This window comes from Mustela putorius, unplaced genomic scaffold (genome assembly GCF_011764305.1).
Source record: "Mustela putorius furo isolate JIRA1106 unplaced genomic scaffold, ASM1176430v1.1 tig00000228_pilon_pilon_pilon, whole genome shotgun sequence".
Lineage (NCBI taxonomy): Eukaryota > Metazoa > Chordata > Mammalia > Carnivora > Mustelidae > Mustela > Mustela putorius.
This window is the reverse complement of record NW_025421322.1, coordinates 8,009,608-8,034,995: the sequence shown is the minus strand read 5'-3', so window position 1 is coordinate 8,034,995 and position 25,388 is coordinate 8,009,608. Positions and strand designations below refer to the sequence as shown.

Below are 25,388 nucleotides of genomic sequence, written 5' to 3'. Positions count from 1 at the left end.
AACACCAGTAAGCAAGAATAAAAACTATTTAAAAATCCATTATTTCAATTTTAGTAAGTATTCCTCTTGTCATTTGAATATTTGGGATATATTAATTTAATCTGAACTGAGATGACCTCAATCTCTCACAATCAGGAAAGTAAGGTCCATAAGAATCTGCTTTCTATAACTCTGTGTGAAATTTACTTATTTATTGTTTCCACGTTATTGTTGTTTTTAATATTTTATTTATTTACTTGAGAAAGAGCAAGAGTGAGAGAGAATGCACAGAAGGAGGAGAAGTGGACCCCCCGCTGATCAGTGAGCCCCACCCAGGGCTCAGGCTTGATCCCAGGACCCTGAGATCATGACCTGAGCTGAAGGCAGATGCTTAACTGATTAAGCCCCTTCATGTTGTTCTTATAAATAGTTCTAATTTTATGTTTTTTACTTACTAATTCTTCCATTTGTTTTGGTATTATGTAGTGTACTCTGAGGTTTATAACCAAAGCAAAAGAATCTTTTTAAGCTAAGATATAACAGAGAAATCATACAATGTTGGAGCAAAAAGAAATCATAAAAACATTGTTGCATTCATTCACTCATTCATTGTTCCATATAGTCACTGATTTACTAAAAAAATATCTGTTGAAAGCCTACCAGGTGCCAAGTCTCAGGCAAATTTCTGGGATACCACAGGAAAGAACACAGACAAGGTATCTACCTTCAAGGAGGTTACATAGAGACTAGTAGGAAAGCAAAACAAAACAATTAAGAAGCTCATTCTCTATACTTAAAAACAACAACAACAACAACAACTGTTGTAGCCTCTGACATACAGAGTGGTACATGGAACATACACATTAACTGAATAAAATGATGAATTAAAATAACAAGTCTAGTCATTTCTACACTTCTTTACCCAACAGAGACTTCTTCCTAACAAAACATCCAAATATAGGCTGGTGAAGAACAGAGTTTGGTTGAAACAAAATGGAAGCTCAGATGTTCATCTATATCCTCATAACCTCTTCAGCAGTTCTTAAAACATTAGCACAGAGAGCTGGTGGTTCACTGAGAGTAGTTTTAAAAATACTGAATTAGTCTACTTTCCTCATTCTAGGGGAGAAACTAAAACGCAGAAAATTAAATAACCTTCCAAAAATTACAATGGGGTCACTGGCAGAGCCTATAATGGCACCTGTGTCTTCAATCCATTGCTCTTTCTAATACAGCACACTATCTCTTTATAAAAAAAGAATAATTTGGGGTGCCTGGGTGGCTTAGTGGGTTAAGCCTCTGCCTTTGGCTCGGGTCATGATCTCAGGGTCCTGGGATCGAGCCCCGCATCAGGCTCTCTGCTCAACAGGGAGCCTGCTCCCCCCAACCCCCGCTCTGCCTCTCTGCCTACTTGTGGTCTCTGTCTGTCAAATAAATAAATGAAATCTTTTAAAAAAATAAAATAAGTTAAAAAAGGATAATTAACAAACCTATCAAGCACACCAGCTCCTCAATGGCTTATAAAGTTTTCTTTTCTTTCTTTTTTCATTCCAAACATCATGTATTTAACTCCCCCAAACATAGCCAAATGAATACAATTCAGATAGTACTTATCCATTTCTTAGTAATAGAAAATACAGTTTAAACATAAATTTTGAGTTAAAATTGAAGTATAGTATTAACCATTAAGCAAATGCCCTCTTTACTGACAGTGTTTCAAAAAATATTGATAAATTGTTGGTGCTATCTATATAGAAAACTATCAGAACTTGAAGTACTGAATATTTAAGCTTAGTTGGAATAATTGTTTCAGAATTCTTCACAACAGAAAATGTCTGGGAAAATGTATGTCAAATATAAATTATTTTATCTACTTATTTGTCAGAGAGAGAGCGAGAGAGCACGTGCACAAGCAGGAGGAGCAGCAGGCAGAGGGAGATGCAGGCTTCCCAGTGAGCAAGAAGCCCAATGAGGGGCTCAATCCCAGGACCTGGGGTCATGACCTGAGCCAAAGGCAGGTTCTTAACCGACTGAGCCACCTGGGTGTCCCTGGAAAGTTTTTACAAAGAATCAGGCTGACAGGTAAAATGATTGACAATATTACTAAATCAGAAAAGCAAATTTCATAAGAGTCCTTTTGGTATGGCATTATTTATGTTAAAATATTTACTTTAACTCACTTAACCTTTATAAAAACCATGTGGAATAGATGCTATTATTATGACATGTATTTACAGATGTGGCAAATGACGTTAAGAAACAACAATAAGCTAAAAAAAATAAAAAACAAAACAAAACAGCTCAAGGAATTGGGATTTTAATCCAGGCAATCTAGTACCAGAGTACAACCTTCCTAATACAGTCACTCATTGTTTTAGAAGAGGAGTGATATCACTGACTTAACGAAGAATAAAAAGAAAGTATATATAGAGAAATTTTTGAAATGAGTTTTTGTAAGTTGCATATATCTGCAACTTACAAAAACTCATTTCAAAAATTTCTCAAACTAATTTATAAATTTCTTAATGACACATGTGTAGGGGCACCTGGGTGGCTCAATTGGTTACATGTCAGACTCAATTTCAGGCCCACATCAGGCTCAATGCTGGGTGTGGAGCCTGCTTGGGATTCTCTCTCTCGCCCTCTGCCCCTCCCCCATTCCCACCCCTGATTCATGCACTCTCTGGCTCTCTTTCCTAAAAAAAGAAGGGAGGAAGGAAAGAAGAAAGAAAGGAAAGAAGGAAGGGAGGCAGGGAGGGAGGAAGGAAGGGAGGAGGGAGGAGAGGGAAGGAAGAAGGAAAAAGGAAGGGAAGTAAAAAAGAAAGGAAGGGAAAGCAAAGGAAGGGAATGGAATGGAATGGAATGGAATGGAATGGAATGGAATGGAATGGTGAGATGTCCTTTTTGTCATTGTATATGCCCTCCTCCTCTCAGTGCCAAGCAGTGCTCTGGAAAATAATAAGTACTCCAAAGTTGTTCCTACAAAAGCTGCTCCTACTGACATAATGCTTATATTCTACTGTGTGGAAGGACCACCGATCTCCATGCCATGTATTATTTGGGAAAATTCTATTTAAAACTTAAAAACCCAGTACACATAGCACCTCCTCTGTAGAATCCTCCCTGATAAATCAAGGTAGAATTATCTCTTCCTTTTCTGAATTACATCTATGTCTTATATTTAACTATTTTCATGTCCATCATACTGCATCGCTCATTTGTGTAAATGCTTCTCTCTCAAGGATCAGGCTATATTCATCTTACATATAGCAATTAGCACAGCAACATTGTAATAAGCATGAAGCAAAATTTGTTCTTTCCTAAATTAAATTGTACTAAATAGAATTTAAAAGTTGGGTTTGAGAAAATATTGATATCACAATGTTTGTTTCACTGAGGGTTTAGCAGAAATCCATTAAACTAGATTTTTTTTTTTTTAAAGTAAGATCTACATCCAATATGGGCCTTGAACTCATGATCCTGAGATCAAGAGTTGCATGTTCTACCAACTGAGCCTGCCAGGTGCCCCTAAACAGGATTCTTATATCTGAAATAGTTATTTCTCTTTAATGACTTCCTACATAGGATTTCTCTTTAATGACTTCCTACATAGGATTAATTCTAATTTTTTTTCCTCTATTAATCTTTACATGGCATTTACAAGTGAATATTAATCAGTTGATTTGAGTCTATATTCTTCCAAATATTTTTAAAATCATATTTATAAAATTTTTAACAACTGGAAGCCATTAAAAAATAGAATAAAATTCAATAATTTTATTTAAAAATATTAAGTAGGATTTCCTAATATGTTTTCATAATATTAATGAATTGTAATGTGCCCTGACAACTATAATTCATAGAACTAAATAGCTTGTTGTACTTTTTTCTGAACAGATAATAAGGTTTTTCAATAGCTAAGGCAATCATGGCTATTACTAACAAATAACATGTAAATTCAAACATAATGTCTTTTTATATTATATACTTTATATATTCTTTGCATTATATTACTTCCAATTAGCTACTTAATATAATTAAAATAATGTGAAGTAATGAATGTGATGTGAAATGTCTTGCATCTTAGCAAAATTCACATTTAAATTTAAAATTTAAGTATAATCTTAATTTCATAGGAAGTCTACCAAAAGGGGATCGTCAGGGGCAGGAGAGGGGAATAGGCATTATATAACATATTTTCCCTTTTGTCTATAGCAGTCAAGGTAGCCTAATACTGAAAAAGTACCTGTACTAGACCTTCTAATTTTCTAACAATAGAAGTTTAATTAATAGAACCTAATCCTTAAAGTGTGGTTTAATAAAATAGGCTTATCTTTTAAATGGGAGCTGGATTAAAAGAAAGCAATATAGGGGCGCCTGGGTGGCTCAGTGGGCTGGCTAAAGCCTCTGCCTTCAGATCAGGTCATGATCCCAGAGTCCTGGGATCGAGCCCCACATCAGGCTCTCTCTCAGCAGGGAGTATGCCTCCCTCCCTCTCTCTCTGCCTAGTTACAATCTCTGTCTGTCAAATAAATAAATAAATAATCTTAAAAAAAAAAAAAAAGAAAGCAATATGCAAGTTATTAGCATCCCTGTAATATAGTAAATATTGACAGAAGACACCACACAAAAATGTTAAGTGCATGAAGTAGGGATCGACAACAGAGAAGCTGAAGGAGAAGAGAGAAGGAGAAAGGAGGGAAGACAGCAGGAGGCAGAGAGACACAGAGAAAGAGAACAGAGAGAGAGAGAAAGATAGTATGGGAGAGGCATTTGAAAACTATCATTACTGAGTCAATTCAGAAACAGGATGAGAAAAGAATAAAGTTTAATGACAAGAATTTTTTCAAAATATAACTAAGTATAATTGGGTTACAGAAATAATCCCAGATGACTCAAAATAAATTAAGCGAAGCCTGGTCTGCATTTAGTGGGTGTATTTGTTCACTATTTCATTTGGATAATTCTGTCAAAGTGAATGTCAACCTTTTCAATTATGAGATAAAAATAAAATTGTTCAGAACATCCTATCTGTGTTTGAATATACTTGCCTAACCTATAACTCAAAATCTATGTTGTCTTGTTTGAAAGATGTTATTTTAACACTTTTTCACCACAGACAAATGCAATCCAATGTGGCAGTTTGGTAATAACAGCACTACAAATCCACTCATTTGAGGTTTGGTTTGGTTTTTTTAAAAATTTGAGTTTTAAATACGTAGGCAGAGAAGGGAAAATTTTCATTTGGCACACCAAAAAAAAATTTTTATTATTTTAAATATTATGTAAAATATGCAAATATTATGCAAACTAATATTTGAATCTGGAATCTTAATTCACTTGGGCTGTTTACCTTTTGGAGATGGAAAGCTTTATTTTGAAAATTTAATTTGTGCAAATGGTCATTTCATAATATAATGAAATCTCTCTTTGATGTAAAATAGCATCGTATATGACAGAAAATAAAGATAAATCAACTAGGAGAATGCTTGTTATACTTTGATATCAACATTTAAAAAATGTTTTATACCTATTGGATATAGTAATCATTAAACAGCCTGTCTGAAGTTTTCTCAAGGAATAAAATATTGTTCTCTTTGGTTCCATATAAATGTTAGTCTTAGAATTTCCTGAAAAGACTGCCACAGTGTTCAACGCTCACTACCAACTTGTGAAACATCCTGGAAAGTTATATGATCTGGGTAAGCCATATAGACCAAAAGAAGATAATAAATGAATGACTAGTTAAATTTTATCTAATTTAAAGCAAATATGAGAGAAGATGAAGCATGAACCATAAAAATTCAACACCCTGGAAATTTGATGGAGTTTTAAGAAAAATGTTATAGAGAAATGAATGTTGTTATAAAGTAAATACAGCTTTTTTTTTTTAACATGTTTTAGGGATTAATAAGCATGACCTATCAAATATATAAGATTATATTTATGATATTTTTTGTACTCTGAGAGTGTATGTGGGTGATCACTAATAATGAAATGCAATAAGACATCCAACAAATGAAATTTCTAGTTTATCCTTATTTCTTTTTAGTTCTATATGCACATGTCATTTTAATATAGCACATGTAACTTTTAATTAAGCTTCTTAAAAAGTTTACATTATACCCTGGACAATTTTCCTTGTTACCATAGTCTCCATAGGTTATCAAAACTTCAAATAGACATTAGTGATATGGTAACTAATGTTTATTTTCTGGTTTTCTCGGAGAAAACAGGCCCTGTTTTGTAACATTTGTCTATTTTTATGATGCAAATACTTCCACTTCAGCCAACTTTGAGCTACCAACATGATGTCATTGAATATGGATTGGGAAGAGATGCACTCAACTGGTTCTCATAAGCTGGCACAAGCAAGCTCCATCACACTATTTTTGGACATATGAATTGTCTCCACTTTTGCACTATTATAATCCTTACAATGAATATCTCTGGCAGGCATAAATGGTTATTTACCCACCAGTCATTTCTTATCTCCTTAGAATTGTGAACTCTAAACCAATCTTGCTAATTCTAACTCTATTGTCAGTGATTAGTTGGGAACTGGCATGGGTAGCATCTACAGCACAAACACATATCCCAGAAAAACACATATATATGAAGAAGTCTACAGAGGAGACTTCTAGAAAATCTTCCCTCCGTTTCAAAAGGGCATATGAGTAAGAGAGGCTTAAAATAGTTGTATCCCTCTTGTAAAAATAAGGAGATAACTTTGACAAAAAAAAAAAAAATCTTACTGGATGCTGCTATATACCATCTATAATTGCACTTGGTGCTCAAGCTGCCCCAAGTGCTACATGCTCACTGCTTATAGTTGAGCCCTTCACCCTAGAAATAGACTCTGGCCAAGACTTGCCTTGGCCCCCAGGAAGCAGCCATATCCAGTCTTCCTGACCCCTTCCTTAATTAGATCATCTCTGAAGATCTACCCCAGCTTCAGACTCCTGTGGGTTTACTTGAAGCACCTGTCCAAAATTTAACTTCTCCTCCAGTCTTTCTGGCCCTATTTCCTCACGGGTGTTGTTTCCAAGTTATCCAGTTGTTAGAGTAGTAACTGCCACAGTCTCCAAACAGACAGACTTGGTATTTGGAAGAAGCAATGTTCCTTGACTTGTGGGGTTAAAACTATCAAGTGGGAAAGGTCATGTGGAAGCTTCTGATAATGCCCTCCCCAACCAGCAAATATTAAATCAAAAACTAAGGATGCAAACACAATAGTTCACATTATATCTCCTTTTAATTCACCAGGGTGGTGCCTCAAAAACAAGCATCAGCACATCCTAGAACATGACAATGGAGTACTATAAACTCAGCCAGGTAGCCCCAGTTGAAATTGCTATGCCAATGTGGTATCCTTTCTAGAAACAACTAATACGGACTCATATATAAGAAATGAAACCACTGACCTGGTAAATGTGATTTCCTCCCCCCATCCCTATCAAGAAAGACTGGAAACATTCACATATGCTTGGGATGCACAAGAATTGCCTCGTCTTCCCCAGGGTACTATTAATTCTACTGCCCTCTATCATAATACAGCCCCCAAAGAACAAGACCATAAGGACACTCCAGACAACATCACATTGGTTCACTCTATCAGTGAGAATGGAGACCTTGTTTTGACACATCTTCTCCAGAGGCTGGCAGATAATCCTACACAGATTCAGGAGCCCATAGTATCAGAGAAATATTTAGGGACCCAATGATCATGGGCATGGCAGACCATCCCTCTAAAGCAAAAGAAAAAGTATTATATCTTGCACCTACCATCAATGAGGAAAAAGCACAATGCCTGGATTCTGAAGGCAACATATTCCACACTAGGGAATACTGCTTTGATTCATTTACCAAGAATTATAGAAGACTACTGGCTTTAAATGGAACACAGAGCAAAAGCCGCTCTAGATTAAGTTCAGGTTATAGAGCAAGCAGCCCCAACACTTGTGCCATATGATGCAACAGAAGATGTACTATTAGAAACACAAACCATAAGTGACTCTTAATCTCACAAAACAAACTAAGGGTTGCTGGGGGGAGGGGGTTTGGGAGAAGGGGGATGGGGTTATGGACAGTGGGGAGGGTATGTGCTATGGTGAGTGCTGTGAAGTGTGTAAACCTGGCGATTCACAGAGCTGTACCCCTGGGGAAAAATATATGTTTATAAAAAATTTTTAAAAATTAAAAAAAAAAAGAAGCTTCAATTGCGGGAAAAGACGCCATGTGAAAATTATAGCAAGCCTCAATAGGGGAATCAGGATGTACATTTTGCAGATCAAGACCATGCAGTCTGCAGTGGAGAATTATACACTACTTGAAAAACTGCCCCTGGTATGCTCCCGGCATTGGTAGGGACAAAGATCTAATCAAGTGACCAAACAGCCAGAAGTGCCCAACATAATCTAGGGTCTGTTAGGCTTAACAAATCAAAAGGTTAGACATGTCAAACAACAATCCATTGTAAGACACATGTGATACATCCAGTTTGAGCACAAGTAGGGCCAGGGGATACAAATGAAGTGCATGCATTGGTGGCCCAGACCTAAACACCAACTACTATTATCATATCAGCATCCCCTTCTCAACTCCTACATATGGCCATCTAAGAGGCCATTATGACTGTGGAAAAAGGAGACAAAAGTCATGCCTGGTTCCATAGATAGGTCAGCTCAATAGTAGACTACAGCTGTCCCACACTCAGGGATGGTCTTGAAGACATCAGTGAGGAAAACTTTATTAGACAGGACTTTAAATGGTGTATCTGGTCATCCACTTTGCATAGAAAGAAAAGTGCCATGGGTAAAAATATATATGGACACAGTCTTAGGCTAATGATTTGGCTAATTGGTCAGAAGCCTAGAAAGAAAAAAACGGAAAGATTGAGGAAAATAATGTCTAGAGAAGAGGCTTGTGAATAACTTATGGGAATTAAAAAAAAAAAAAAAAGAACACACTACATATCACACATTAAAGCCCTTATGGTAGCTAGACTCCAAGGACGGTCCCTCAGTGAACTGTGTCTCATAGTGTTCATGTCCTTTTATAGACCCCTTTCATTTTATGTAACTTATTTATTGGAACTTGTTTATAACCAAAACTATGATGGGGATGATGCTATATGACTCCAAAGCTAGGTCAAAATAAATAGTATTTTGTAAGTGTATCTCTGTGAGAGCCTTGGGCCACCATATAAAAAGTCCTACTAACTTCCTAAGGAACTGCTTTTGGTTCAGAATCCCAACTGAGCAATCTTCCAACCATGCCTGCCAAGATGTAAGCAAAGGCTTCTTCAACCCTCCAGAACAGCCCATCCTACCAATTAAAACTCACCACTAAAATTCAACAAAACTACCCAACTGAACCCTGCCTGAATTCCACCCTCACAAAATCATGACAAAGGAGGAGCCTCTGGATTAGTCATGAAGCATCAACTAGTTCTCGTCATAAAACCAAGTACACGCCTGAAAACCATTATCAAAAACAACAACTGCATGGCTATGGAAATCAAAGACACATTAAAAAAAAAATAGAGAAAAACTCCTAGAGGTCAGATAATGACAGCAGAAATCTGTTACCTTCTTACCTGGGATTGCTCCCATAATGCTCTTCTGGTATAGTACATACAAAAGAAGGGGTCTATAGGAAGGATCAATAGTTTTAGCAGAGTGGGGCTGTCTGGGAAAAACAACAACTCTCAACCAGACCTTTCTTACTTGAGTTGGGGTTGGGGAGAAATTCCATGTCTCTGTCAGCTCGAAGAGACAAAGTCAATAGGAAACAGAAAATCAGCAGTTTTGCTACCCAAAGACTGTAGTCCCATATAGTAAATGGCAGACCAACCAGAAATGTTACAGAGAGACATCAGAATGAGAGACCCAAAGGAAAAAGCCAGTCACTTTTCAGACTGACTAGGAGACGATACCATGTTCGGAGGAGATGGCAAAGAGCCGGGGTAGGAAGTAAAACCTAAGAGTGACTTGAGACCCTGCTGAATTTTGTTTTTGTTTGTTTGTTTTGATATTAGTCTGGGTTTGTCTTTATGAATACGTACAGAGTCACAGTCATTTCTTCACGTTTAAATTTTTTTTTAGTAGCTTTAGCTTTACAGAAAAATTGAGCTCAAAGCAGAGTTCCCACATATCCCCTCATTCTCATCCCCCAACTTCCCCCATTATTTACATCTTGCAATAGTGTGATATATTTGTAACAACTGGTGAGCTGACACTGTCACATCATTATTAGCCAATTCTATAGCTTATAATAGTATTTGCTCTTTGTGTTGCATATTCTATGGATTTTGATAAATGTGTAATGACCCGTATCTACCATTGCAGTATCCCACATAATAATTTTAAAGCCCTAAAAAAAATCTCCTGTGCTTCACCAATTCATCCCTTCCTTCCTCCTTCTGCTCATATTCCTAGCGACTACTCATCTATTTACTGTCCCCATAGTTTTGCCTTTTCCGGGACATTATACAGTGGGAGTCATACAGCACGCAGAAGAATTGGCTGAACTTTGAATGCGCCCCACATTATGCACAGATTGACTGGCAGAGGGTAGAAACCTTACAAAGTCAAAACACTTAAACATGATGTCTGCCCAAATCTTTGGTGAACAATTAGGCCACGTTGACACAGGAATGACTTACAAGAAGGTGGATACACACACACACACAAACACAAACACATTTTAGTAAAACAAACTGAGCAGAGAGATCAGTGGACATATATTACTATGGAGACATTTAAAAAGAAAAAAGAAAAGAAAGACAAGACAATCCTCAGGAAAATGGGTAAGAAATCAGAGCTATTAGAGTACCTCATCAAAGTTTCCAATTTTCAACCCAAAATTATAAGGCATGCAAAGAAAGAGGAAAACATAACCCCAAACCAGGAAAAAAAAAAAAAAAGGCAAAAAACCTAACTCTGAGTGAATCCAGATGTTGGATTTAACAAAAAGATTTTAAAGAAGCTATTAAAAATGTATTTTTTTAAAAAAAACATGTCAAAAAATCACAGGAAAATATGATGGCAATGACTCAATAATTAAGGACTCTCAAGAGAGAAATAAAACTGTAAAACAAAAGAAATGACAATTCTAGAGCTGAAAAATACAACAGCCAAAATGAATATTCGCTACACAGACTCAACAGCTGATTTGAGATGGCAGATGAAGCAATCGGTGTACTCTACCAGAGAGCAAGATAAATTATCCACTCTGAAAAAAAAAAAAAAAGCCAGAGGGAAAAAATACTGAAAAAAAAAAAAATGAAAAGAACCTCAGAGATGTGTAGGAAAATATTAAGCATACAGACATACACGTAATGGGATTTTTACACAGGGTCGGGGCTGAGGGAAGAAGCAGAAAAACTAGTCGGAAAAAATAATGACTGAAAACTTCCCAAATTTAAGGAAAAACATTATAAATCCACAAAGCTTCATGATCCCAAGAGACCCAACCCTAGACACAACAGTCAAACTGCTGAAATCCAAAGGCAAAGAGACTATATTGAAAAGAGCAAGACACAAGACCCTTTATCTCTAGAAAAGAATGGAATGACATATACGAAGTGTTGAAAGAGGGTGGAAAGTCTGTCAATCAAAAATTCTATATCTGGGGCACCTGGGTGGCTCAGTGGGTGAAGCCTCTGCTTTCGGCTCAGGTTGTGATCTCAGGGTCCTGGGATCCAGCCCCACATAGCGCTCTCTGCTCAGCGGGGACCCTGTTTCCTCCTCTCTCTCTGCCTGCTGCTCTTCCTATTTGTGATCTCTCTCTGTCAAATAAATAAATAAAATCTTCAAAAAAAATTCTGTATCTAAAGAAATTATCCTTCAAAAATAAAGGTGAAATAAAAAACATTTCCCACCTTAAAAAAAAGCAAAATAAAAACTGAGATGTACGCCTTTTGTGCCATACAGGGTCAAAGTACCTAGCTTAGTAGCCAGAACTGGCTCCCTACATTTGCAGAATCAAATGAATAAAAAGGTAACATTTATTGTCACTTAGAACATCATTTCTTTGGGAAAATGCATCTAAAGTTCAAAATTTGAAGAGTTGCCCCCTCCTGCCATCTAAGAATAGGATAGGAGACGCAAATGCTAGGTTAATTAAATCCTAGGTACCTTCAGTTGCAAAGCACAGGTTAGTAGCTCCATGGGAAACAAAGGTTTTTCTTAAAAAATTTCCAACACGTAAAGAGCAGGGTGTGCGGAAATAAAGTGGCTTACAGAATCATCCGTAAGAATAAAATTAAACCTCAATCTGCTGACACACACACACCCACACTTCTGAATATGCATACTGTTTTGTAAAATATAGTCATATCTAAAATGCATTTGGTTTGAAGAGACTGGAAAGTATTTCATTCATCTCCATTTATTCTGTTTTTTTAATTAATTTTTTTTATAAGTAGATGTACTTTATTTCAGTTTTACTAGGTAGAATTTATTATGGATCAGAAAGCAAATGGGATTACAATTTACCTTCATATGTTTATTTGTAAATAAGTGAATATTAAATAGGATATAGTAAACTTCTTTTAGTGAGTCAAACTATTTTCAGCAATATTCTAACAATAGACCTATCAATTTTAAGGAAGTAATTGCTTTTACTTGAGTTGAAGAGACTTACTGCAGTTTTACAGTAATAACAGTGAAATTGCAAATAGCTCAAATAACCACTAATCTGGTTCCTGCCTCTATAGATGGTAATCCTTTTTCTGTCATAAGTTGTGTTTTTTTCCACATTTTTTTCTATTTTTTTAAAATTTTTTATTTTTTATAAACATATATTTTTATCCCCAGGGGTACAGGTCTGTGAATCACCAGGTTTACACACTTCACAGCACTCACCAAAGCAGATACCCCACCCCCCTCTCCCAACCCCCCTCCCCCCCAGCAACCCTCAGTTTGTTTTGTGAGATTGAGTCACTTATGCTTTGTCTCCCTCCCGATCCCATCTTGTTTCATTTATTCTTCTCCTACCCACTTAAGCCCCCATGTTGCATCACCACTTCCTCATATCAGGGAGATCATATGATAGTTGTCTTTCTCTGCTTGACTTATTTCGCTAAGCATGATACGCTCTAGTTCCATCCATGTTGTCGCAAATGGCAAGATTTCGTTTCTTTTGATGGCTGCATAGTGTTCCATTGTGTATATATACCACATCTTCTTTATCCATTCATCTGTTGACGGACATCTAGGTTCTTTCCATAGTTTGGCTATTGTGGACATTGCTGCTATAAACATTTGGGTGCACATGCCCTTTGGGATCACTACATTTGTATCTTTAGGGTAAATACCCAGTAGTGCAATTGCTGGGTCATAGGGCAGTACTACATCTCCATTTATTCTTAACCCAGAATCTTACATCTTTTGTTCTCTTTCAGGTAATTTCTTATTTTGTTGTCTTTCCTCTTACATATGGTCTAAATTGTTCTTTTTCTAACTTGTTCTTTTTATTTTAATCATCCATTCAAGTTTGTGATTTTCATAGATCCTATTATTTTATTCAACAGTCCATTCAAAAAATGAATTATGATTATATATTTCAAGACTTGGACAAAGTATCAGGAACATTGCAGATGCCTGCAAAGTTAAATCTTTATCTATATCTCATTAGGTCCTCTTTTTAAAGAATTAACATCAATCTTGTACTGTAGGAGTTCATAGTCAACTCCAGAAAGAGTTCTCAACCAAGCTAAGCCCTACAAAAAGAGGCAGATAAACAGTTCCAGGGAGAATGAGGTTATATATGGCAATAATTTGAGCTCCCCTTCTGCTTTGAAGCATACCCCCAAATATTTCCTGAAAAACCTCTTCTCATGGATACATCCTAGAAAGGCAAATAGATAACTTCTAGCATGAGCTAACAAAAACAAAAGCCCAACCCCTGCATAATTTTCTTAGATGAGTCAGCTAGCATAAATGTAGTCAGAACAACTTACTGTTGTTCCACCAAAAAAGCAATTCTAGGGTCATAAAAATACTTGCATATTTCATATTATAATACTATTTTGGCATTTAATATATTTTAGTTGAATGAAATAAAGAATAAATGAATGAGTGGATGAATGAATGAATTTACCAAATACTGCTTGAAATACTGAATTAGTCTAAGACCCAACTTTCCTGCTATTTCAATGCTTTTTTAAGTCAGATATAATTGGTTTGCACAGCATTTGTAAAACCATTAGGTACTTGCTCTGTTATACTTCTTATCAATTAATTACAAAATGCTTTTCACAAGGATTTATATTTTTCTATCGAATAAATTTCATTATCAGTTTTTAAGCTGTACAAAATATCAATATCTAAGCATTATCTATTCAATTCTAATCCAACTTAACAGGGACTTCTATATTCCAAATTAACTTGAATAAGTAGTCTATAATTTAATTTTGCTTTTAATTTTTCATTCAACTAGCTAACCACCCTCTCAAATATTCCACAAACTGAAATCTGTAAGATTATTTTCTTGTTATGTTGGGTACTATATCTTCCATTAAAAATAATCCTTTTTCTTTAGGCAAATGCTTAACATAGCGTTTAATCTATAATTAACAAGGAAATATTTTGCAGAGAAAAGAATCACCATCTTAAAACATTCATGTGCTACAATTTACCAGGAAACAAAAAATTCTTTATTCTCATTTGTCAACTGACCTTCTGGTTACACACTTTACAAATTAACTTTGAGTTCATTTAACTTCTTAATATGTTTATATTTATGTTATATAATTTCAAGTCTGGGATCAGCTTCATAATATGTATTTGTAACTTGATTTCTCATGTGATAACAAGTATCTTATTTAGAAAAGAACTTGATGAAGTAATTTTATAATGTTGCCTAATATAGCAAGTGATTAATTATATGCATGTCGCTTCGATACAGTTGAGTTCTTTTTATCCCATTGTGAAGGCCTAAGACTCATATTACAATTGGAATAATTACTTAGCATAAAATTATTTTATCAACAGATGAAGTGACTATATAAGAAAGTAACCAATCTCTAACTTTTAAAAATTTTACTTGTGTAAGTCTTAGTAGTAAAATAGATAACTGAAAAATTTTTAAATATTCCCATTTTTACAACTTATTCTAAATGCTTTTTAGACCATTTGGCTCAGAATTTCTTACATGTGTAACTGGTCTCAAATACCATAAATCAACATTTTCTTCAAATTTCTAATGATATTGGCTATCACTTTAGTCTCCTATTTTCCTTATAAACATATACAGTAAATCAACTACTTAAAAATTAAAAAAAAAAACTTCAGATTACAAAAGGGGACAAATTTCACTACTGATACTGACACCCAAACTCAGGCATATATAAAGCTGTCATCTTTAGCATTTGTTCTTAATACTTTAAGACTCGTGCTTCTATCTGGAGATTTGCAGTCTATCGCCTCTTTTTCCTGTTCTGGATCTGTTCTCTCCAAATTGCTCCACCTTCACATCCCCACTCACTCGTTCCCAAAAATAAGTTAAAGGATGTGCTACTTTTGGGGCGCCTGGGTGGCTCAGTGGGTTAAAACTTCTGCCTTCGGTTCAGGTCATGATCCCAGGGTCCTGGGATCAAGCCCTACATCGGGGCTCTCTGCTCAGCGGGGGGCCTGCTTCCTCCTCTCTCTCTGCCTGCCTCTCTGCCTACTTGTAATCTCCGTCTGTCAAATAAAGAAATAAAATCTTAAAAAAAAAAAAAAGATGACTTTAAAAAAAAAAGGATGTGCTACTTTCAAGAGTCTAATAATCGAATCAAACATCTCACATTTTATAACTTAGGACACTGCGATGCACATGGATGCTCACATTTCCCAGCCCAGTCCCTTAAGATTTTACAGAAAAACCAGACACCTGCAACAACCAAGTAAAATGAGTCAGGTTAGAAACCAGAAGACAGGAGAGACTAAACCTCTTCACAGTGATCTCACTGCTTAAAAACAACGACAACAACAACACAGAATCCTTTGTGAGTTCAGCAAATGATTGACAATATGATTATGTCATTAAAGTGAAAAACGAGTTGCATTATAATACAAAATTAAAATACACCAAATAAGAAAAAGCTTCATGTTTATACTGTATCAGTTAGCCACTGCACATCATCTTTAGACCTTCCTCTAGTTCTAGAAAGAGATGGTGGCGGGGGTGTGGCGGCAAGGCGGAAACACAAGCATCAGGTCAATCACGAAATTATAACATAAGGGAGTAGAGCTTTAAAACATTTTTGGCCACGATCAATAATAAGAAATATATATATTTTACATCGTGTGTAGAGAAGAACCATTTTGTAGATCAATTACCCTTAGTCTGTACACTCCACTCTGATATTTTCTACCCTATCCTATTCCAGTCTCCCTCTCTCTTTTTTTTTTTTTTCCCCTTTTTAAATGCTGGCCATGACTCTGATTTGATTCTAAAAATGAGGCAAGAAGAAAAGTAAGTGAAGAGGCTAAGGATAGAAGGTAGAGGTGGCTATGGGGAACTTTGTCCCACAGGAGATATTTGACAATATCTGGAGACATTTTAGGTTCTCATAACTGGGGGTAGGCATGCCACTAGCATCTAGTGGGTAAAGGCCACAGATGCTGCTAAGCACCTTATAATGCACAAAACAGTCTTGCAGAACAATTATTCAGCCCTGAATGTCAATAGTTCTGAAACTGAGAAATGTGTTCCAGACTATTTAATAAGGAGATCATAGATAAGACTGGAAGGTCAATAGTTCTTTTTAAACCTCATGAAAAAATATATTTTAAACTTTGAGAGACAAGTCTAACAATGAGATGCAGGGATACCATGACACTGACAATCTAAGACATATCTCTTTCTATAATCTAAAGACAAAAAAAAGGAAAAAGCTCAGTTTGCAATTTTCTAACCCAACACAAAATATGAAGAAGTGATCAATACAGCACTGTAAAAAGAAAACTATATCATGGCAAAGAGATAAGTGTTATAAAACGTAGGAATCACATAAAATTAGTGGAGAGAACCAATGCCTCTCCTTCTGAAGTCCTATAGTACCTATAATACAAACACAACAGGCTTATATTGCTAGTTATTTTAGACTTTCAGTTTCTTAAGGGTAGAAACTGTGTCTTATTTAAGACGGATTTTTTTTGAGATTTGTATCTCAAAATTATATCTCAACAAGTTAAAAAGTATATTCTTCTTAGCCTGAATACAAGCCTACTTCGGTATGTGGCAGAACGTAGAAGAGATGGAACCAACATAGATGCCCACAATCCATGTAACCAGGACTAGATGTTCAATCAAAACTCTGGAAGGCTGTCTCAAAGAAGTCTTAACCATGGTTGGCTACCATAAAACATTAAATCAGTAATCTAAAAATGTTCTTACTATCTACTATTTGACAAATTACCAGACAACGAACATACTATTATATTTATACATAAGGAAACAGACCTAGAGTGGTGAAATAGGTAGAAGAAGATGCTATCGTTAATGAATTTCACAGCCAGGATCTGAGCTCCTCTTTGACTCTAAAACCCAAGCTCTTTCCATAAAACCCTGTTAGTGTTTCACAACAATGGTCTACCACTCACAGATTGTCACTATCAGCCTAAGCCCATCTGCCGAATAACTGATCTCTTCTCCTTTGGTTTGTGGCATTTTCCATGTCCTTATCATTCATTTGTTTTAACATGCCATTTTGGTAGAAGGATTATTTTCAATAGAAGGCACCTGAGAAGAAGCAAATACAAGAAGACTGCCTGCCCTCCCCACTCTTTGACTAAAAGCAGGATATAGATTGTAAAGGTGTCCCTCCCCACTGCCCTCTATCAGGAAGGACAGAAGTTAATTGCTCTAATTAGCACGCAAGAGATGGCTTTGGAGAAGTCTACGAGAAGTCTACGTAACAGACTTTACCACCTAACACCTACCTTCCATTAATTCCCTCATATACTCACCTTCTCATGATTTGCTACCCTAGAAACTCACAATTCTTTTTCTTTGTCTTGTCATCTCTCTAGAAATCTACTGTTCTTCTACAAAGAGACTTTATAAGCACAAATTCTAACCACCCCCCGTAGGTTTCAGGTAGCCAAAAGCTCCCACATATATGCACAATGCATAGGATAATAAATTGGTTTTCCTCTTGTTACTCTGTCTTGTGTCTGTCCCCCGCCCCAATGACCCTAAGAGGCATAGAGGGGCAAAAAAGAGTGAAGTTTTTTCTCTGTACACCTTCCACATTAACTTGTAGAAATAAAATATAGGCACCGATTGGGATTATAACTAGAATGGCCTTAACCCCAAAATGTTGTTTGGAAAGAACATGCACCTTTACAATATTTAGCCTTCCCAATCAGGAACATGATGAATATCTACTCACGCAGTGACTACCTTGCTTTCTGTTACTCAGTAAGCTTTATAGCTTTTTTCTTGTAGGCCCCCTTCTTTCTTATTAGGTATTTTTAAATCACATTTTCCGTTTTTAGCTCAGAATGGGAACTGCTTTTCATTCACTTCTCTAACTATTTTTGGTACAGCACAAAATGATTCCATATTAATTTCCTATCTATCTGTCTTCTTGAATTCCTTTATTGATTCCTGTTGATTCTTATGAAGAAGTCAGTTATTCATCAAATGGTGTCAGAAAATTGTGTGTGTGGCGAGCAGGGGATTCATGTTAGATCCTCACATATCTGGTATATTTTGGTAAATACCAAAATAAATCACAGAAAGATTAAAAAGTTAAAGGCTAAAAGTAATAAAAACACATGAGAAAATACACAGCTGAATATTTAACTGCCTTGGGGATGAATAAAGAGTTTCTATGGATAAAAGAAATGGGAAAAAAACAATCACCAAAGATGCAAAAACACCTCTATTAAATTCAGTTTTTCCAAGTGACCCCAGAAAATTAGTAGATAAACATCAATATGGGAAATACATTTGAAACAGATGACCATTAAATGGGTAAAAATCCTAACCGTATAAAAAGTTCTTAAAATCATTAAGAGAAAAATGAATTAATCCCCAATAGGAATATGGGCAAAAGAAATAACAGGAATGAACTGGTAATTCATAGAGATATCAAACACCAATAAAATACAAAACATTCAACTGCACGATCAAATTCAAATTCAAATGACAAAGAGAAAGCCTTTCTGTGGCCTATTCAATTGCAAAGATTTAGTGCTTTGAGACTGAAAATTTAATTTCTGACAAGAGTATAGAGTGTTATAACCTTCTGGGAAGCAAGTTGGTATTCTGAACCAAGAGCTTATAAGAATCAGAGCATGAATATGTATTTGTGAAATACTCAGGGATCAGGCAAAAATTCTTATGTAAAGATAACCGTTAGAACATTATTTGTGCTCATAATTGGAAGCAACTGGAATACCCCCCAGAGAGAGGAATAGTTTGTGGTAAACCCATATGATAGACTATTAGAGCAGCCATTTTAAAAACGTATTTCTGAGGAACATCTAATGGCTTAGGAAAAAGTAAATGATATGATATCAATTAAAAAAATCAGAATATAAATTATATATAGCATGATACCAATTTTCAATATGTGAAATACACATGCATAGGAAAAAGGGAAGAAAATACAACAAAATGTTAACAATGGTTATATTTCAGAGAAAAGGTTATGGATAGTTTGTATTTCATTCTTAACACTTTGAAGAATTTTTCAGATATTCTAAAGTAAACACATTGCTATTTGTAAAAAGAAACACATACAAAATGTTATTTTACAACTATAGCTAATAGGTATTTTTTAACACACCATGAAGTGATGTAGGAAAACTTTCATAAACAAAGTGAAAAAGGTTTTTTAAAAAAATCAGTAGACTTCTCCGCCACATGAACAACAGAAGATATTTACTTTTTAAAACTTGAAACTTTCTTCACATAACTGGCACCATTAAGAAACTTTTAAAATAAAGGTAGTTATATCTAACTATTAAATGTTTATCACAAATACAACCTAAAAAGAAAACCCCCAGGGAATTAACTACAGGGAAAGTACGATTAGTACTTACCTTTCTCACTTACACTCTCACTTTCAATCTCAACGTCATCACAACTCGTGTATTCAGGTGTGGAAGCTAATTCCTCTTCTGAACTGCTCAATGAAACCTGGCGCATTTTACCTCCTTTCTTTGATTTATGAGGCTTTGGTGGTGGAGGTCTCACTGACTCTGACTGGTCGGAACTGAGAGAATCATTCCTTAACATTGTTTCCATTTTTTCCCGTTTTGTTTTCCTCACAGCAGAGCTGGGGTCTAAGTGGTGTTGTTTCCTCAGTAAGTCAGTACGTCTCAGGTCTGGTCTATCAATGGGTATTGGACTCCTCCGGGGGGTGGGAGGACTATGGTTTGTGGTCCTTTGTGGATAAGCACTTGGTCCCTGAGCCTCTCGAGTTCTTTCCATTGAGTAAGATCGCTGATTTTCCATGGCAGCTCTACGTTCAGATATAGATCTTTGCCTTGATGGCCGTTCCATCCTCAGCATAGAAATCCTAGAATCTTCCAGTTCAGCATTTGCCAAAGAAACATCACTATGCCTTCTCTCATGCCTTGCTCTGGACACTTCCGCATGAATACGCATTTGTTCTTCATAGGGCTGTGGCTTTACTGGATAACGGGCCAAATTCGGGTCACTTCGATAGCGTGCCTGGTATTCCTCCTCTCTCCGTTGCCTTTCATATTCATCTCTGCTCTCCACGTCCTCATCATCTACAATGTATTCTTTGGAATGCCTATGACTTCTCCTGCTGGAGTCCCTGTAATTTATATGGTCAGACTCTTCGTAAAACTGAGGTTCACGCTGAGACCTCCTATCAGCATAATCTGATGGAGACCTAGGCATGGCGTTATCTGAAGTAGCATACTGCGAATATTCTTCTCTTTCTTCTCTTTGGTCGTATCTTCTATTCTGATCTCGGGATATGGATGGACTTCGTGTCCTAAGTAAGCAAAGGAAAAGAATGAAGAGAAGAGCGATGTCTAAACAACGCAACGTTTCATTCATTCATTCATTCACTGGTGAGTTTATGAATTAAATTCAAATAGTTATTTTGCTTAAAAAAAAACTCCTCTTAAATTCATGCCATAGCCAAAGTCTTACTGGTATTCACTCTATTCAGTTCAAATAAGAAATTTAAAAGGTATTTTTGATATGGTTCTTTAATGCCTGACATACTACATACAGAATATACTTACACCCTGAAATAAGATAGTCAGCATCATACTCTGCTGCAGCAAAATGGGCTTAGACTCTAATTTCTTTGCTTGGCTCAATACACTTCGACGATCTCCCAACTGCTATTCCGAAGCTTTGAAAAATTCCACCTGACTCTCTCTCTATTCCTGACACCTTGATATGAAGTCACTTGAAAACATACTGAAGCCAAACTGATTTGGTTCAAGAGCTGAATATTTTTCTGACTAAAATTAAATGCTGGCTCTTTTTCCTTTTTTAAGATTTTATTTATTTATTTGAGAGAGGGGGACAGAGACAGGAAGAGTGAGCAGGGGGAGGGGCAGAGGAAGAGAAACAAGCAGGCTCTGCGGTGAGCAAGGAGCCTAATGCAGGGCACCCCTAAATGCTGGCTCATAAATCATTTTTCACAGGGGTCTATGGATGGCTCAGTCAGTTAAGCATCTGATGCTTGATTTCGGCTCAGGTCATGATCTTGGGGCTGTGGGATCAAGCCCCAGCGTCTGGCTCAGTGCTAGGTCCAGTCTGCTTATCCTTCTCCTTCTGTTCCTCTCCCCGCTCTCATAGTCTCTCTCTCTCTCTAATAAATAAATGAATAAAATCTTTTTAAAAAATCATTTTTCATCCATCAGCTACCTAGATCACTCCCAATATTGGTTCATCTAAATCTCCACCTAATCATTATGTCTCCAACCCTTCTTTACTGCTCTAACTTGAGATAAGCAATTTAAATAAATAACAACAATAATGACTTATTCATCGCCCATTCAAAAAAAGTCTTTGAAGAAGTCCAAAGGGACTGCTATTTTTATTCTAACTTCATTGAGATTAAGGCCAGCTCAATAACACTTCTCTTCTTTGTCTTTACATCTGACCCCTCAAACTTCCTTATAGTTTCAGAGGAAGAGGCCATATATTGAGTTCTTGAGCTGCCCCCTAACACTGGTACAACATAGCAGACCTTGTAATCATACATATTACTCTTTGTCAACAAAACATTCACACTGTCTTCTTCTCTGGTATGAACCCAGATAGTCAAGCACTAGCCATGAAATGCAGTGAGACCAGAGTCCTAAAGATGAAAGAAATTCAGAATATCCGTTACAGGGATTTTTGCCAGGACAATACGAAGAGGAGATAATAAAAAGTGAGGTCAGTTGAAGTTAAAGATGACCGACTTTAGATAGCTCAGTTGTGAATTTCTTAGATGTTATTATCATTATGGGGAGGGGGGTAAAAGCAAGAATAGAGAAAGGCTATACGTGGAATGAGCCAACCCAGCAACAGTAGCATTCCCCTCTAAAGTCTTCCATGTCACCGAATCTCTTTCTCCCATATCTGAAACAAAGCCTGCGCATGCATCAATCAAGATTTATTAATAAAAACAAAAGTCACTCTAGGTTTTCCAGGGAGTAAGGGTTTTAACACAGTGATCAAGAGCTACGCAACTGCACCAGCCATGAAGTCCAGAGAAACTGATGTTACCATTCTCAGCCTGAAGAACCAAACACAAGGGCTCTCTAGATGTTCTTTAGGGAGCTGCTGTGAAGCTCAAGAGTCTATGGGAATCTGCCACCAGTTATCTCTGCTGCCCATAGCATTAGGTGGTCCATTAAGTAGGAGGAGCTCACCAGGAGCCACTGAGATGTTTACACCCATGCGCCTGCCAACAGCGGTGGCTAGACAATAAGGGTTTCTATGACTCTTCCGCCTTCCAGTGTCACACAAGTGCCCAGCCAGGGGACATCCTAGCCTCGAGCCCTAAAGGGATAGTAATACAGAAAATGAAGGGGGGCGCCTGGGTGGATCAGTGGGTTAAAGCCTCTGCCTTCGGCTCAGGTCATGATCCCAGCCTCCTGGGATCGAGCCCCGCATCGGGCTCTCTGCTCTGCGGAGAGCCTGCTTCCTCCTCTCTCTGCCTGCCTCTCTGCCTACTTGTGATCTCTCTCTCTCTCTCTCTCTCTCTGTCAAATAAATAAATAAACAAATCTTAAGAAAGAAAGAAAGAAAGAAGAAAATGAAGGAACTAGTCCATTTTATGATTAGGTAAGTGGATGTCATTTCTGTTTTTACACTTATATCCTACATCTGCTTAAAAAACATATAGAACTTAAAAACAACTCTTTTCAGTTACAATTGTCACATAAAGCCACATACTCCTATATTTTAAAATATACAATTAAAACAGAGTGCTCAAAATAAATTTTATAGTATTGACCTACATAATATCTTTTAGGGGTATCTGTTATGCATAATTCATTTTACTTTTTTGTCATTTTTTTAATATGTGTGACTAAAGGAAAAAATGCTTCAGCATGGTGGCGATTATCATAAAGGAAGAGCAGAATCAAGGGACCTGGGTTTCTTAGTCCCACCTTGGGTATTAGCCATTTATTTGAACCTAGATGGCCAGTTAACCTTTGAGAGTCTATATTTTAGAATGAGAAACATAGATTATATACATTAACTCATATATTATTTTAACAAATGTGTATTGGGCAAGAACCGAATGCTACATACTATAATCTAGATTAGGAATAATGAAATGCGGGGCATCTGAGTGGTTCAGTTGGTTAAGCTATGATCTTATATTATTGACACCATACCTTCATTAAGTTAATATGCCTAAATGAAAGCTTTAAGGATAGCAAAAAAATAATAGTTCTGGCAAGATATAAATAACTGACGGGTGCCAATTTTCAACATAGTCACACCTCATTAACTGGCTACTTATATTTACTCGCTATATTTTTAAAAACGAAATAAATGAGAATTTCTCTAGGGAACTCTAAAAAATAGACATTTACATCAGTTCTTTTTTTAAGCTTTTTTTTAAAAAGATGTACTTATTTATTTATCAGAGAGAGAGAGAGAGATTGAGTGCAAGCATGAGCTGGAGGGAAGAGGCAGAAAGAGTGGGGAAGCTGACTCCCCTCCCCCAGCAGGGAGTCCAACGTGGGGCTCAATCCCAGGACCCTGGGACCATGACCTGATCTGCAGCAGACACTTAATGGACTGAGCCACTCAGGTATCCTCTATCAGTTCTTCTAAACTGACCATCTAACCTCTATTAGATGCAGAGTTCATGTTAGGAATTCAAATACATTTTTGAGATGTTACTTTTTTCCAATCTAAGTTAACAAATGTATTTGTCTCTAAAAATATAGGTTATTCATTAACCAAATTTAAATTCTGGAAATTGAATCTTCTAAGAGCAAGATTCTAGGGCTTCTCAGATTTATATGGTACATAAGAAAACTATTTGTTAAACTTCATTTCTTTTTTTAAAACTCTTCTTTTTTTATCTGAGTATGGTTGACTACATTCCCTACGCTGTGCTTTTTATTCCTATGACTTCGTCATTCTGTAACCAGAAATCTGTATCTCCCACCCGCCTTCACCCATCTTGACCATCCTCTCATTGTTTAAGTAAATTGTAATTACCCTAATTGTGATTGCAAGAAAGTAAAAAAATTCAGAAAAAAGTAAGGCGGAAATTGGATCTTTTGAAGACAGTTCAACCTAACGATGGCCTTCCTCCTCACTGTACCTCTTCCCCAGGTAATCATATCCGTTTCTATCCAGGAATGTCAACAACACTCTCAGACCTTAAGGTTCAAGAGGAACAGCATCCTGAATCTGTTTAAGCATCATATAGGAGGTGCTTGAAAAACATCTGTTGAATTAAAGAACTGATTAATTCTCCCTTAGGTTATCTCTACTTTTCACGATATGTTCTATTCTTCTATACTCAAACCCACTGATGTGCTAAAATAGTCATTCTTCTCTTTCCCCTTACGTTCCCTTAGCAGTAATAACACCCACCGTGGGTAAAAGGAAGGACTTGCTTTTAGTAATAGTGGACATTACATGTTAATTGGACTTTCGTTGTTGGGCTTCAAAATCCAACGATTGCTTATAAAATGATTTCTTTGGCAAATATATTTAGAGTGTCAATCACTTTACAACTAAACATTTAGAACAAAATCTCTTTGAAAATTAAGAATTTCTAGTAATATATTTGACATCACACTTGTCATCATGGGACAGAGGTAGGGGCAAGAAAAGAAACACTTCTATTCCTGAGGAATTAATGTAAATTTTTGAAAGTAGGTTATAAATAAAGTGAATACGGTGAGCCTCTAAAATATAGGAAATATATTTTATTTCACAGATTTAAAAAA

At 36.4% G+C, this 25,388-nt stretch overlaps 1 protein-coding gene across 44 annotated transcripts in view; it reads right to left on the bottom strand.

Moving 5' to 3' along the window:
- The window catches only part of RIMS2 (regulating synaptic membrane exocytosis 2), a 595,904-nt gene that overhangs the window by 298,519 nt on the left and 271,997 nt on the right, over nt 1-25,388 (bottom strand). For all 44 annotated transcript variants that reach the window (XM_013064767.2, XM_045078009.1, XM_045078010.1 and 41 more), the window contains one exon: nt 20,025-20,950. In XM_013064767.2, the coding sequence (XP_012920221.1) occupies nt 20,025-20,950 (926 nt within the window). The remainder of the gene's footprint in view (nt 1-20,024; nt 20,951-25,388) is intronic.